The sequence below is a fragment of the Pterocles gutturalis genome, unplaced genomic scaffold, assembly GCF_000699245.1.
Source record: "Pterocles gutturalis isolate BGI_N339 unplaced genomic scaffold, ASM69924v1 scaffold5598, whole genome shotgun sequence".
In the NCBI taxonomy this organism is placed as follows: Eukaryota; Metazoa; Chordata; class Aves; order Pterocliformes; family Pteroclidae; genus Pterocles; species Pterocles gutturalis.
In genome coordinates this window covers 6,823-21,822 of record NW_010120261.1, presented here as the reverse complement: position 1 = coordinate 21,822, position 15,000 = coordinate 6,823, and the positions used below count along the sequence as shown (strand labels likewise).

Below are 15,000 nucleotides of genomic sequence, written 5' to 3'. Positions count from 1 at the left end.
AATAACACTGAGAGCCAGGACCAGAGCGCCAGCTTCCGCACCTCCGTCAAGTGCTCCAGGCACTGAACCAGGCAGTTTCCTAGCTCTCGAGGAAAAAGCACAGAATCTTTCATCCGTTCAGATGAATTGGCCAGATTTTTGTACGCTGACATTATTATTTAATATTCTTTACCCAGCTCTGTTAGGACTCCTGCTTTTATGGCAGTGATGTCTTTTGCTACAATTTTACAAGGGTGGGGTTTTTCTCTCATTGATTGCTTAAATGACTCGCTCTCAGTTTTAATTCTGGTCTAAAGGATGGCACTACCTGTCTCCCACCAAAATTAAGGTTTTATTTCTGTCCTTTCATTAATTATGGTGTGATAAATGGCAGCAGTTATAAATACCTTTTATTTTTGACAATAAGGCAGGTAAAGGATGGCACTACCTGTCTCCCACCAATATTAAGGTTTTATTTCTGTCATTTCATTAATTATGACATGATAAATGGCAGCAGTTATAAATACCTCTTATTTTTGACAATAAGGCAGACAACAGTGGTGCTCTCAGTTCAGTGGTAAATTCAGCTGTGGTCTCAATAGTCTCGTGTTGTAAACATCACGCTGCCAAATAGCTGTGTCTCAATAGTCTCGTGTTGTAAACATCACACTGCCAAATAGATAGAAGCGATTAGCATGGAAAAACCAAAGAGGTGTATTCACTGCGTCCCACCAATAGGAACGTATTTGGCTTTCATCCTGATTCTGCAGAACCAAAGCAATCGGCTAACCAAGATGATTCTGATCTCTTTGTGTCATCTGTAAAATCGCAGAAAATTCAGAATTTAAGACCAAACCCTGTGCTACCACGGGGTTTTTAACAGGAGAGGGAGGAAAAATGTAAACAGTTATTCTGCAGGAGGGAAGAGAGGACATAGTCACCACAGTGGGAATTGCCTTTAAATACTGATATATACTGTAATTTGACACAAAGGACCTGCTCCCCAGCATCCTCCTGTATTTTTACAGCCTGGATGCACCTTGCAGCTCATCATCCTCCTGTATTTTTACAGCCTGGATGCCTTACAACATCTTGCAGTATCTTACATCTTATAGCCTTACAGTACCTTACAGCTCACGAATGCAAGGACAGATCCTTTTCAGGGCACAAAATCTCCAAGAGGAAGGAGGAGGAGGTATGACCAGGGGCCAGGACCACACGGTCTTTTCAGCGTTATTTAGCGGAGCCTTCAGAGAATACGGCAACGTCTGCTGCGATGTTCTGTCTCAGGGGCCTTTCCTTTCCTCCAACACTGCATCTCTTCCCCATTCTTACACCTCCAAAACCCAACACCTTTAAAGCAGTCACTGCTTCATCACTCCCCTTCAGTCTTACTGTCTGTAAAATGGGAATAGTGATCCTTCCTGCTTTATACAAGACACACAAATAAGTGTGGGCAAGCTTGAGGAACTAATCTGGTACTTGGTGTTTCTTAGAAAACACTTTGAAACCACTGTTAAAATATTTCCTTTAGGAATGTGTTTAGGCACCTTTTTTTTAAGGAGCAAGTTGATGGCCTTGCTTGGAAGGGCAAATGCTGACGTGCAGGTCGAAGCATCTTCCTGTTCTTCAGTAAAAAGGATCTTTTAGACGTGAAATCTGAAATCGATGTGAGATCTGCCACACTTGCTGGCATTTATCCGGGTGCCAAATGTCACTTGATTGCAAGCTTCTTCTGAAGGCTGAGAAAAATCTTCTGATGTGGTTCTGTAGAAGTGGAAAAGAAGCTTAAAAGGATGGAGTGGTACCCAAAATGTTTGAGGTCATTTTTTAAACAGATATTTTGAACAGTTCTGTGGTTGATTAAAATGGAGTTTTCTTCTTTTTTTTTTTTTTTTTTTCCTTTATGAATTTTTTTTTTTTTCTTTTCCTTTATGAAGTCCTAATTCCTTATCCCCTTCTCCAATTTTGAAATTTAGAGAGGAAAAAAAGTAGGTACATTTGTGAAGTAAATGTAAATTCAAGGTGTTGAATTGTGTATGCTTTAATGGTAAATGAATGTATAGGAGGATTTTTTGGAGCTTTCTGTTGTGAACTGCTAGTATTTCACAAACGCTGCATTTTTAAATTGTAAGCTTTTCTGTTGAAAGTAATGACTAGGATTATTTTCCAGCATTTTATAAAAATGATGGCAGAATGGCTCAGGGATTAGGTGGAACAATTAAAAACTCTTCATTTTTAGGATTTTGGTTTTGTCGCCAGCAGGCTGGGTCTAAAAGCAACGGTTGGTGTGTCACCTCTTGGAGGCTGTTTTCTGTTCTTCGGGGCAGTGAATACGCATCCCAAAACCCTCTGGTGTAACGAAGCTCGATGTTTCGCATCGGCAGAGCAGTTTTCACTGAGCCGCAGAGTCTCCCATAGTCCTGTTCCCATTGCTAAGTCACTGGCGATCGTGGACATTTTAGTGAAGAGGGTCTGTTAGATCACCCAGTCTGTGATAATACAGGATTTTTCCTTCAGGAGACATCAGCCAGGAAAACTTCACGCTAGTGCTGCTTGTTCTGTGTGTTTGGTGGATAAATGAAGGGCTTTGTTCTCTTTGGGTGTCAGCTGCCTGCCTTCTGAAGTATGACATTCGCTCTCTGGACACACACCCCTGCGTGCACGTACACACCGCAGCACTGCATCGCCTAAACACCTTGGGCTTTGAACGCGCGCTGGAGCACATAGGTGAATGGTAAAGAACTGACCTGCCTGGCAGCGTTGTGAGCTGTTAGCTGATGTTAGATTTCAAGGACCCTCAGTGTCGGAGGCCGTTTGAAGAGGTGTCTCTGCAGTATCTCCAGATGCGCAGACATTGACCCGCTGGTTGTAAACTCCTGCGTGGGAGAGCTCAGAGCTGTGAGTTACAGCATCTGCACTCTCCTGATGACCACCCGCAGGTCAAGTAAACCAGGGGGAAACTTCAGAACCAGTTTAAATATGCAGTAGAGATGCCTTTTAAATAATAATAAATTCCAAGCTTTAATCCTTCAAAATCGTAGTTCAGTCCCGTATCACAGACTGGAAGATGGTGCATGTTACCCATCACTTCTAACACGAGGACGTGTGCGATGGAGCTGCTGCGTGAACACGGGGCTGCTAGGAGAGGCTGTGTGGCACGTCATAACCAGTCAAGGTTTGGTTTTTTTTTCCCCAAAAAAATGTATGTTCAAGTTCGTTTACTCATGATCTCTATTACACTGTAATTGTGTGTTTTTATTATAAAAGTGCATTTGTCACTGTTTCCTATGCCCTTTTAAACATCTGTTTGATCTTGCAGAGTGTTCTGTTATTCTGCTTTTCTGTTCTAAAACACAAAGATCGGCTCAGATCATCAGCCATGCTGCTATTATGTGGTCAATGTTAATGTTTTGAGCTTCTGAAATTAATGAAATATGCGTTACTGGCATATGACAGCTGGTTTTTACTTTGTTTTTAGAATAATTTATATTTAAGTAGGGCGTAGAATTAATATTGGCTGCAGAGCTATTGCCTAAATGTTGTGGTTTGAATTCAATGAACAGACTTGTTTGATCACATCTTCCAAAAAAAAAAAAAAAAACCACCAGAGATTTTTAAATGTCAATGAATTTTTTTCCTTCATACCCCTTTTTTTTTCTGTTTTAATGATTGAAGTGTTTAAATGGACATTTGTGAGATCTCGTGATTTCTCCTTGAGAAAGTAGAGCTAATGGCTGTTTGGTGACAATGAATCCAGAGAAGCAGTGAGGCTGGGTGAGCTTCGTGGTGGTTCAGAATGTATCAGGGATTTTCCCACTGGTCCTAAACTGTCTCTCTGAATATTAAAGTGTTTTAAGTACCAAAGTCAGACAAGTTTTAGTGACTTCCCCCCCCTTGTAGGCAGAGGAGAATGGAATGGGACTATTAAAAATACAGATGCAACACGGTTCGTATCTAAAGTCCAAACGAAAGAAGCCAATATTGCTTGGAGTGCTTTTGTCCTAAAGGCACAGGACTGCAAATCTGAGTGCGCAGAATCGCTTTCTGTCTGCCTTGCAATGTGGACAGGTAGTCAGAAGTGTTTGAATGAGTGTAAATTAGTAAATTATCATTTGTGTTTTAAACCCCAGTAAGTGACCGTACACCTTTACAACTCGGGGACCGATTGAGGGTGGTGGGGGTGGTTTTGGCATCGTTTTCTGTGTATTTGTTACCTTGCTGCTTGTGGCCATGCCAGTCTCTGTGGGACTGTGCGGTGAATCGAGACAAAAACAACCTAGGAGAGAGAGGTTGGTTATCTTTACAGTCCAGCTTGGTCCCCAGCCTGCTGCGTGGTTCCCAGCAGCTGTAGAAACCCGACAGAAAGGTGGATTTGCAAGGGAACAGAGGTGAAGATATGTTTGTGCCCAGAGATCCGTGTGCAGCCTCAGCCCATTAGAATAATGTGTGAAAAAACCACATTGGATTAGAGTGTGTGGGATGCAGAGACTACATGTGACCAAGTGATTTCAAGCTGCTGTTTTTTTTTTTTAACTTTGCATTTGCAACGGGCTAAAAGAATAAACACGTTCTTGCCATTTGGCTGGTGGATTGTAACTTCTTAGGTATGGTAATTGTCCTTGTGGTTGTGTAGCAAAAGAGTGTAATCTCTGAGGAGTTGTTTAGCGTTTCTGTACAGCGTTTCATAAAGCAACAGTGCATGTTAATTAATGCTTGCACAGTAATGAGCTAAGGTCCTCTGCCATGCTACCTTAGACTAGAGATTGCAACAGCAATATGTCTGAACACACACGGGTACGGTCTTTAAAATCCCCGAATTATCATGCCAATTAAACCACACTGCAAACCCAGTCAGGAATGTATTTGCCTCTTACCAGTCTTTTTGGGGGATCCTTAAATTATATAGTAATGCGGATTGTTTTCCTCTTTGCTTTTGAACAGAGCAGAAAAGCTCCAGTTGCTTAACCACAGGCCTGTGACAGCAGTTGAAATACAGCTGGTAAGTAACAATACTCCTGACTGTGCAAAGCTTAAATGAAAGCAGCTTTAACCTTGAAGATGAATTGAATAATTGCTTTCTCATGGTCAGGGATTGGATGTATCCCTTTATGCACATCTTTACATTCATGGTTTCAAATCCACTCTGCTTCCTCTCTCAGACCTCCGTAGAGACTTGCACATCTTTCTCTCGGACAGATTCTCCACCTCTGTTTGCTTCAGTGTCACATCCTGAAAATGCCCAGTGCAGTCATTAAAGATTAGTTACAGTCTTGTGAGTAAGAGTATATTTAACCCGAGTCTTTTTGCTGCTGCTCTGTGGTCAAGTACTTCACTTTTTGGCAGCTGTGATGACATAGTTGTTTTGATGGCAAGGTTTTATGTTGTAGTAAAACCAAACACGCTGAAAAAGAGCGAGTAAGGACTGATAGGGAATTCTGAGCAATCTGAGAAATGGATATGAACAGACTTTGTGATGGGAGGTAGCCGTTGTCAATCTGTGAAGCATAATTCTGATGTAAAGAGGGGTCATTGCTAAATAGAAATAGATGGTTATACTCTCTGAAGTATCTTCTTAGGAATACAAAATCCTGTGGTAACAGATTATTATAACGATATTCTTCTAATAAAGATCTCTTACATTAAGAACATCTGTTTATAATCTTACCCTGAAACCAAACTATGTAGTAACAGGATCGTATTTTTTCTGCAAGAAAGAGGAGGATTAAAGAGGTACCAGTAGGACTGTTTTTCTTTCCTAGCCAAGGAATAGACATTATACTGCCCAAGGCGTCTCATAAAAGAATGCCTCTCGCTGAGGAATTAACGCTGTGTTTTGTGATTGAAGAGATCAGTGTCAGTCATCAACCCAACCGAGAGCATTAAGGCTTCATGAGCTTAGGAAGGCATTCGGAAGCGGTGATGTGGAGCCTGTCTCATACCTTCATCAGCTTCATGTGCTTAGACACAGATTTATTATATTCCCATATAGGCCATATATGGTCTTTTTTTCCCTTTTCTTCTTTAAATGCAATAATCTTTTGCTGCTTTTAGGTGACTGTGTGGTTTTTGTCTGTCTTTTCCCTCCTCCCCTCATTATCCTGCCTAGTTCCTCATTATCTTACCTACCCATAAAATACTGAACATAGTTTTGCTCCTGTGTCATGTTTGAAATCCAGGAGGCAGGTATAAGAAATTTGGGGCTGTATGGCAGAAGTCAGGTTTTGTAGAGCATTGTACTTGAGATATTCCAAGGTTTGTAATGTCAAAGTTAGACAAAACTCATTGCTAAAACTTGCAGAATACAGATACAAGGTTTTAGTTCTGTGTCAGCACGTTATTGATACATAACCCTTCTCTAACAGTCAAAAGCAACCTGTGAAAAATGGAATATTCATACATTTGGGGACTAGTCTGAATTTGTATTGTCATGGAAATATTTGGGATGCAGTTACTTCTGTTCCATGGCAATACCCCCGGAATTCCCATGGTAAGTTTCTCCAGAACTAGTATTACAGGAATGGAAGTTGACTGGATTGTTAACACGGTGTTAAATTAAGCCTCCCCAAAACTGCAGTACATTTTCTCTTTCATCAGAGCACATCAAAGTCTTTTGAGCTCAATAACTGCTAGGAAACTGCAAGCCATGTCTGTTAGCGAAATCCCCAGACTAGGAGCCATGGTAAGGAAATGATTTTGCTGTTCGATTGCTGTCTTGAATCATTTTGGTTTCTGGTGATGACAGGGGAAAGAGATTGTAGCAGCGCAATGTCTTTGAACACAGAAAACCTCTGTCTTCTCTGAGCATCATTGAGTATAAAATAATGCAGAGACGCGCAGGCTACCAGCATTTTCAGCATCATTGAGTATAAAATAATGCAGAGCCGCGCAGGCTACCAGCATTTTCTTTGATGTCGGCAGGGAGAAGATTACCCGTACACAGATTTTGTGCAGACGACTCAGTTCACTGCAGTCAATGGATGAGAGGCAACCTACAGAGACGTGAATACCGGCTCTGAAATCGCCGTGATTCTCTTTTCATTGAACTTGGCCCTGCCACTCAAACGCTTTGAGTCATTCCTGGAACTGAAATCAGAAATAAATGATGATGAGAACTTCTGCCCACTTCATGTAATGTAGGCAAATCGATCTTATTTTTCAAAAAGCCAGCTTGAAACAAAATGCCAGGCAGGCCATCTCTCTGTCTCTCACTTGCTCAAGGAGTTTTGATGTCTCAAACTTTTATTCAGTGCTGCCTGTCCATGGAATGGAATCAAATTCACCTGACGGGCTTTTAATAGCTGTTGTGAGAAGATAGTTACATTTACTACTGCTTGTTGCTTTTTTGCCTTTCCAGCTTTTTTGTTTTTTTTTTTTACTTTCTTTACTTTTTTACTTTACTTTTTTTACCTCTATAAAATTCCCTGTCTTTAGTTGTATGCAAACAATAAATCAATTTTGATAAAATTATTTTTACGCTAAAAAGCAAATTTACGTTGCAATCTTTTGATCTCAAGTTCTTCTGTAAGTCTTTATGCAGAAATTGCTGCATTGTTCATATTTGTCTTTTCCGGACTGCGTGCCAGAATTTATTTTCAAACAACAATAGTAACAAAAGGAGCATGAAATTCGAATTCATATCCCACAGGTTGTTCATATTTGTCTTTTCCGGACTGCGTACCAGGATTTATTTTCAAACAACAATAGCAACAAAAGGAGCATGAAATTCTAATTCATATCCCACAGCGTACAACCCTGTACACACTGCAGCTATCTTGACCTCCTGTTTTAATCTTTAACATATGTTGTTCCTGGCTCAGTGATTCACAAAAGAGGAAAAAAAAAAAGAGTGATATTGATCTCACCATGCCCACGGTCCAACTTTACTTAAGCTGAACCGTGATGGGTTTGAGGATTAAGCATCATCTTTGCTAATTAACAAATTGCTTCACATTCTTCTTTCTGGATGGAAAAGTAGATTTTAATTCTGTGCTTTTTAAAACTAGATTTCCATCTCGGAGAGCTTTATACCTCGTGATGTGTTCTCTGCGTAACCAACCTGGCAGATTGTCTTTTATTGCTGGATAGAAAATAATAATGTAAAGGATTCTTCTGGAAAATGGAAGATGTTAGAGGATTTAAATATTTTATTTTCATAACAATATATTTGGCTTCCCACTTAGCATACTTGGATAATTGTCTCTGAGGGACATTAATTCAGTCATTGAGTCTTTCACTTTATTTATGCGCTTTTTTCTGTTAGCATGTTGGTCCTGAACAATTTCAAATTACTGCTCAAAGGAGGAAATAGCAGTCATTTGCTCAGAAAATATGTACCTCCTGCACTGAAGAGAAATTATGTGCTTGATAGCCTTGGAAGTGATCAGAACCCCTATTTCCTTTTGTATGTAATTTACTGATTATTTTTAAAATAGAATTCTTAGCTTATTATTGAAATAAACAATAGCTTTTAACCCACAGGTTCTTCTGTTCTGTGATGCTGAGGTTTATTACCCATCAAATATTATCCTTCAGACAGTTTCTCAGTTCTTTCAGAATTTTTTAGGGTTCTTCAGTGCGGCTTTATTTATTCTTCAGCACTGGCAGCGTATTGTCATGTCTCAGGAGGCTGAATGCAATAAACATTAGCATTGAAAGCTTGAAAGGAACACAGGGAGGATGATGAAGTCTCTTATACTTTGCTTTTACTTGGGTGAGCAGAAAAGATAAGGTATGATTATAGTTAGTGAAAGCATGTTCCTAAAATATTTGTTCTTGTTTCACCAAGCAAAAAAAAAATTTTTAGACACGTATGCATGTGTGTATATATGTCTGTTAATTTTTTGCGCTTACCTGTGTACATGGCTCTGTGGACATACAGACTTGTACGTTTATTTTATGAGTAAGCACTTTAATCTTTGAAATTCTCTTGATAGTCAGGCTAGCCATTGTTTTCTGATTTACCTTCTTGATAGATAAAATCTTTAAAAGCTTCTGAAAATTACTTTCTGCCACGAGAATTTATCAGCAGGCTTTAATGCGACTTGCTGCTTCATGTAATTCTATTATTACATTCTGATTTGGTAATTATGGTTGTTTTGTTCCTCTGAGAAATTCATACATCGTGCTCAATTACAAAAAAAAAAAAGCTACTGTGAAAATGTGCAGCTGGGAAAGGCTCTGTGGTAGCACAATATTCCACATACACATTTGTTTAATAAGCACAGCTCTGGTTCCCAGTAGCGGTTACGTTACTGAGCGAGGCATCTGCCAGTGTTTAATTCTGCAGTCGACGGGCGATTTGTCTTTTCATTCTCTTGCAGCAGGATTCGGTGGTGGATGTTGGCTGCGGTTTTCGTTTTGCTGCGTCAGAAAGCCCGTGCAGAGCTGCATCTGGAGAGGCAGAACAGAACTTGCATCCTTTTCTTGACGTACTCTCCATTCAGTAAATCTTTGGCTGATTTTAAGCTTAAAGGCCAGTTGAGTTAGTTGGACCTCTTGAGCACTTGAAATTAGGTCGATTCATGAGCTGTGGCTCAGCAGTTGTAGGTACAAGGTGCTTCGGCAGGTGAAAGAGTGGTTCCTAGAACTCCAAATAAAGGCGGCATCACTCTCAAAGGTGAGCAGCACGGTGATTTCAGCTGCCTTCTGAATAGTTGGTGTATATTCCATAGCTCTGTTTTTATCAATACATTTATCAATACAGTAAAAAGCAGCTCTAGCACTCAGGCTTGAAAAGTAGCTACCAGCTGCAGGGGGAACGTGCCTCCTTTTTGAGCTGTAAGAATTTTATGCCCAATTAAGTTACGAAATAAGGTTTTCTTGCTTCCTTCCTTCTTTCCTTCTTTGGTCATCTCGCAGTTTATATTGTTTAAACCATGAGCTTGGGCGGGGTGGGGGGGGGGGAAATGAAATGGGAAAACTGCTTTCTGTATGAATATATTGCAGAGTTTAAATACGAACAGGTATTTGACTGAAACAGAAGGTACTGCTGAGGGTTGACTTGACGTGCGGTTGTATTTCACAGGAAATACATGTGTGTGCAGGAATGGCATCGATACGCTGTAACATCTGCTACAGAAACACCATAGTTATTTTGGGATAGTATAGACTTGAATGCTGAAAAGCAGCAAGAACTTGGGAATTATTTATTACAAGCAGCAGCATAACTGACACGGCTTACCGCCTTTCTCTGTGTTCATTTCAGGAAAACCCTTGCTCTCAGCCCTGAGAAGGAGATGTGCTTGGCTTGCTGCACATCAGGGTGCTTTTTATCTATAAATTGTCTTCCTGTAACATCGGCCAATTCTGTTACTTACGCAAAGCCCGGACTATAGAACAGACACAGTTCTCTGGAGCTTCGGTTGCTGATACCCTGCACTTTGCACATGGCATCGTCCGTGAGGCTGATCTATTTCCATTTGGCTTGTGTGGCACTGCCAACATAAACATCTTATGTCATACCCTTATTAAAAACATTTGCATTTTTGTTTTCCTTAGTATAAACTTTGCATTCCTGACTGCTTATGGTTTGGATCTGTTGCTCCAGCACTGTCGGCCAATTGCAAGTGAGAGGTTAGCAGGGCTTTTTCATAGATATTTTTTTCATATATTGGTAAAATTCTTGCTGGAAAAGTAGGTACTTGAATACAACTGTGTCTTTTTGCCTCTTAGGCTTTTCTTTACACGTAATTTCTCTCTGAGCATCATGACGTTATTTCCTAGTACCATCAGCAGCAAAGCTGTTTGTCTTGCAGTTGTAAATCAGAACACCCTGCGAACATCTGTTGAATCCAGAATAAACCTCTGAGTGACCTTCTATTTCCCTTGATACCTGTTGTTTCCTTTAGGACAGTTTGATTTTTCTCTTTATCTACATGCTCTCTGTTCTTAGTTTTTTGAATTTTTCCTTTTGGCACGCTGCTTTGCAGCCTCCTAATTGCTTAAATTTTCATAAGTTTCTGCTCAGGCTGTTTCCCCGAAGAGTGAAAAAAATTGATTTTTATAGCTTTTGCTTCTGATCCTTTGAACTCTTGAATAGTATCACAGCAAAATAGCACTGAAGCATCAACTTGAATAAAAAGCTGTCCATCCTGCCGAATGTAGATTTTCCTCTGTCGGTAGCTCCTGGTGTCGGAGCTGGCGGTGCGGATGCACGTCCCAGAGGCACCGAGAGGTGAGCCCTTGATGAATTTGCTGCGGTGGTTTAAGGGATTAGTACTTCCCTCTGGCAGAGACCATGGATCTGTCAACAGAAGGGAATTTGGAGCTACTCTACCCGCTCCTCAGTGCATCTTTAAAGATGATTTTCTCAATGAGACATCAGTTACAGCACCAGTGCATCTGAAAGATGAGAGACTATTTTCTTTCACCATCTTTCTGGTAAACTCTGATTTCTTGGACTGCTGGAGCAGTCCCCAGAGCTCCTCCATCAATGTCCCGAGTGGTGTCTGCAGCTCGTCGTCCTGCAGGGCTCTGTGTTCCGCCAGCACGAATGACATCAGCGGGATGGTTCGTACTGGGCGTTGGGGCATTACTCATTTGGCACTCGGGAGCACGTAAGAAGCAGTGATTAGACACTTGCTAAGTATATGCTGCCTTAAATGCAGAAGTTGAGAAGAGTTGATGGTGAGCTAGAAATCACTCTCCATTGTCTAAGTTCTGATCAAATCCTTGTGTTTAACTCTTGCTGCCTGAAGCGAGCACCTAAAGGAGAAGGTGTTTGGGGAAGAAAGGGAAAGGAGATCTATAGGGAGGGATAACATTTAAATGGGGAAGAGGGCCAGACTTCATGTGATCCAATAAATCCCATCTAAACCAGGCGAGGTGACATTTTTCTGGAATTCAGAAAGCAGTGGGACGGTAACGAATGCGGGAGACATTGGCTGCCAAGAGATAAATCATTCTGCCTTAAGTGACATTGCCTGCCCAAAGGATGGGGGCTGCTTCTTGGTACGGTTCCTGCTGCTATGGGGCTGTCACCTTTGCAGTTCAGTGTAATTAATTACGCTATAATCCAGTCCAAAAACGAGGCTGATAATCCTCTGCAGAATTTAATAGCATAGGTCATCTGTAGAGTAGTGGCTCTGTCACAGTATTGACGACAGAGGTGCGTGTACGCGCTGTAACACACTCTATTGTGTGATGTCGATGCTCCCAGGTGTGCTGGTCAGGCTGCTGAGATGATCTCCTCCAAAATGCGGCCGAGCCGGCGATGGTCTGATACCACTTCAGTGGCTGCAGCAGTTGCTTACACAGAAGGGTGACACTAGGAAGAGTTTTAGTAGATTTTAGCTCATGATGTATAGTATGGCAGCTGGCGGTCATGAGAGCCGGGGCTGGTTTTCAAGCCAGAGTCCTCCAGTAGTTCTGGAACTAGCTGTCATTGGGAAGCTGCTCCACAGAGAATTTCATCCCCAGAAGCAGTCATTTGCAGACGGCTATTCACTGTCTGCCTTCTGCTGCGTGCGTGGATTCTAGCGTGCTTGCCTTCCTCCCATCCAGGGTCTGTGGACAGTGGCTGATGAAAGATGATCAGATTGTGCAAAGAGGGCGCATAGGACATGGAAGGAAAAAAAAAAGTTAATAGAATATACCACTCTGCTTTTTAGAAGGCGAGATGCATCTGAATAGCTGACAATTGACAGCTAGAACTGATTAAACCTGCGTTGACTTGGAACCACCATTAATATAAATTTTTTTTTACATTTTAAAGGACTTTGTATAAAAAAGAAAATCTCAGACCCCACAATCCTAATTGGTTTCATTTGCGTTTGAAGAGTTCATTTGGCTTGCTTTTCCAGTCCTCTGACAAGCTTTTCCTTTTAACAGCTGCCTATAAATTAGGGCAGTTGTTTTTACTGGTGGCAGTGATACCAGAGTTCCCACAGCTCCGCAGTGAGAGTAGTTCCCTAATTAATCTTATGGAATTTTATTGTTGGTTCGTGACAGCGTGTTTTGTGTTGCTCAGAGCTTTTATATGCTTTTGTATTCAGGAATCTCCCAATCTAAATTCCAAAAAAATACAGCTGCTGTAGGGTTAGGTGGTTTCTTTCGTGCCCTGATTACTTACAGTCTAGATGCTGGGTAAGAGACCGAGGTTCAGGTGACCCCTCTTGGGTTTTCTCATTTCAGTTCTCGCGTGAAAGCCCAGGAACTTAGAAAAATAGCTCTGGAAGGTAGCTCTGGATGTGAGCTCAGCGAAAACCTGGCTCAAGATACTGATGTGTAGGTTGAGAGAGGCTTTAGGGGAAAGCAGGGAGCAAAGCCTGGTTTGAGTGTGGTGTTTTCTGTGTTGTAAAGAAAGCGGGGTCTCATTATGGGGTGCCCGTGGTCGTGCTTAACAGTGGAGCTCTTCTTTCTGTTTTCTTGTTTGTTTTTTTTTTTTTTTAAATATTGTAAGAGTTCCACTTTGTAAAATGCTTTTGTAATGAGCTCAGATGATGTCTTACATCCATTGAAATCAGTGTTTCCCAGTCAGTTGAGTCTTTCTGCTTGGAGCTGAGGGAGGAACTGTGGATTTAATGATAACAATAGATTTTTTTTTTTTTTTTTTTTGACCTGCAGATGGTAGAAGAAAGCGAGGAAAGACTAACAGAAGAGCAGATTGAGTCACTTCTCCAGACAGTCACCAGTATTCTTCCAGGGGATCCTGAAGAACAACAGAGAGACTCGCCAATGGCAACAGAAGACAAAGGTGACCAAGGGTAGGAGGCATCCAGACCAGAGCTGGCAACAATTTCAGCAGAAGAGAATCAGCTCATATTTTTCTGTTTTTTTTTTACTTGATACCAGTTTAAGCTTGTATTGGACATCATTGTAAAATATGTTACAATTTTTATTATTCAGAGGTGATGAGGGAACCAATTGTTTATAAGAAAGCATGGAAAAGGACACTTTTTTCACATTTTGTCATAAATGGGAATGGTAGTAACTGCGTTTATAATGTAGTAGGCTGAGAAATGATGGGGCACAGAATCTGAAGCTTTTTTTTTTTTTCCCCCATCACCCACATAACAGCTGTACATTTGAACAGGCTTATATGGTGGCTGGCAATGTTTTAATTATCACAGCAGTACTGTAATGATAATTGTTCTCATGTGCTTTGGAATTGCCCAACCAGTTTTCAGAATAGGGTCTAGAACACAAAACCGGCTTTGGGAGCTGTTTGTTTTCAGGGTCAGTACCTAGAGTAACACAGGAGAACTGGCCAGACAGTTCCAGGAGGCTGTTGGCATCGTGGGAGTGAGAGGATGCGATGGCAGGGTGACTGTTCCCAAGGATGTCTGACAGCCCGTACTTGAAGAGAGATCCAGATCTGAGCTGATCAGCGTATCGCCTCTGAAATCAGCTGTGTCGGAGCAGGTTACAGCAGGTGAGGCTCTGGACTCAAATGCTCAGGCTCCTAGTGATACAAAGAGAAGAACGTTTAGGCGTGAGGTGTGTATTTTCCCTTGGAATATTTGTCCCGATATTTATATATAGGTAAGTCACAGGCTTGTGCGCATGCTGTCGACCGTGGAATAAACAGAGTGAACACTGAAGGGAAGTCCTGATCTGGTTTAGAAAAATGAGAATCAGTCCTGGTTGAAGCAGAATTTTCTGTGTACTGAGCTTTTGTCTGATTACACATTTCAGGATCAAGTATTTAATGTTGAAAGTGTTGGTGATGATGTGTGTATATACGTATCTGTACATCGAGTCATGAGTTACACGTGGCACTGGTTTTATACCATGACTGCAGACCATTCTTTTCTCATCATTATGTTGTACTGGAAACAGAAATAAAGTTTGAAGTACATCCTGAGAATTTTGTGGCTTACAGACAAGACCTTGAATCAGAATATCTGACTTTTTTTTCCCCCCCCCTGCTTCTGTCATGGTTTTATTTTGTGTTTTTATGCAAAGAATTTACACTTTCTGAGCTTTAGTTGTGCTGTGTATGAAAGGGAGTGATAACTCCCAGTGTCCGAGGGATTTATGACGCGCGTTTCTGTGGTATTTTAAGCTTCTTTGATGTTT

General features: G+C 41.2%; 1 protein-coding gene across 1 annotated transcript in view; it reads left to right on the top strand.

The window, feature by feature from the left end:
- The window catches only part of CRCP (CGRP receptor component), a gene marked incomplete at its 5' end in the record, with an annotated part of 27,669 nt that extends 12,983 nt beyond the window's left edge, over positions 1–14,686 (top strand). Inside the window, 3 exons of the mRNA XM_010076825.1 lie at positions 4,924–4,981; positions 13,546–13,685; positions 14,617–14,686. Coding sequence (XP_010075127.1) covers positions 4,924–4,981; positions 13,546–13,685; positions 14,617–14,686 — 268 coding nt within the window. The remainder of the gene's footprint in view (positions 1–4,923; positions 4,982–13,545; positions 13,686–14,616) is intronic.
- Between the last annotated feature and the right edge of the window lie 314 nt (positions 14,687–15,000).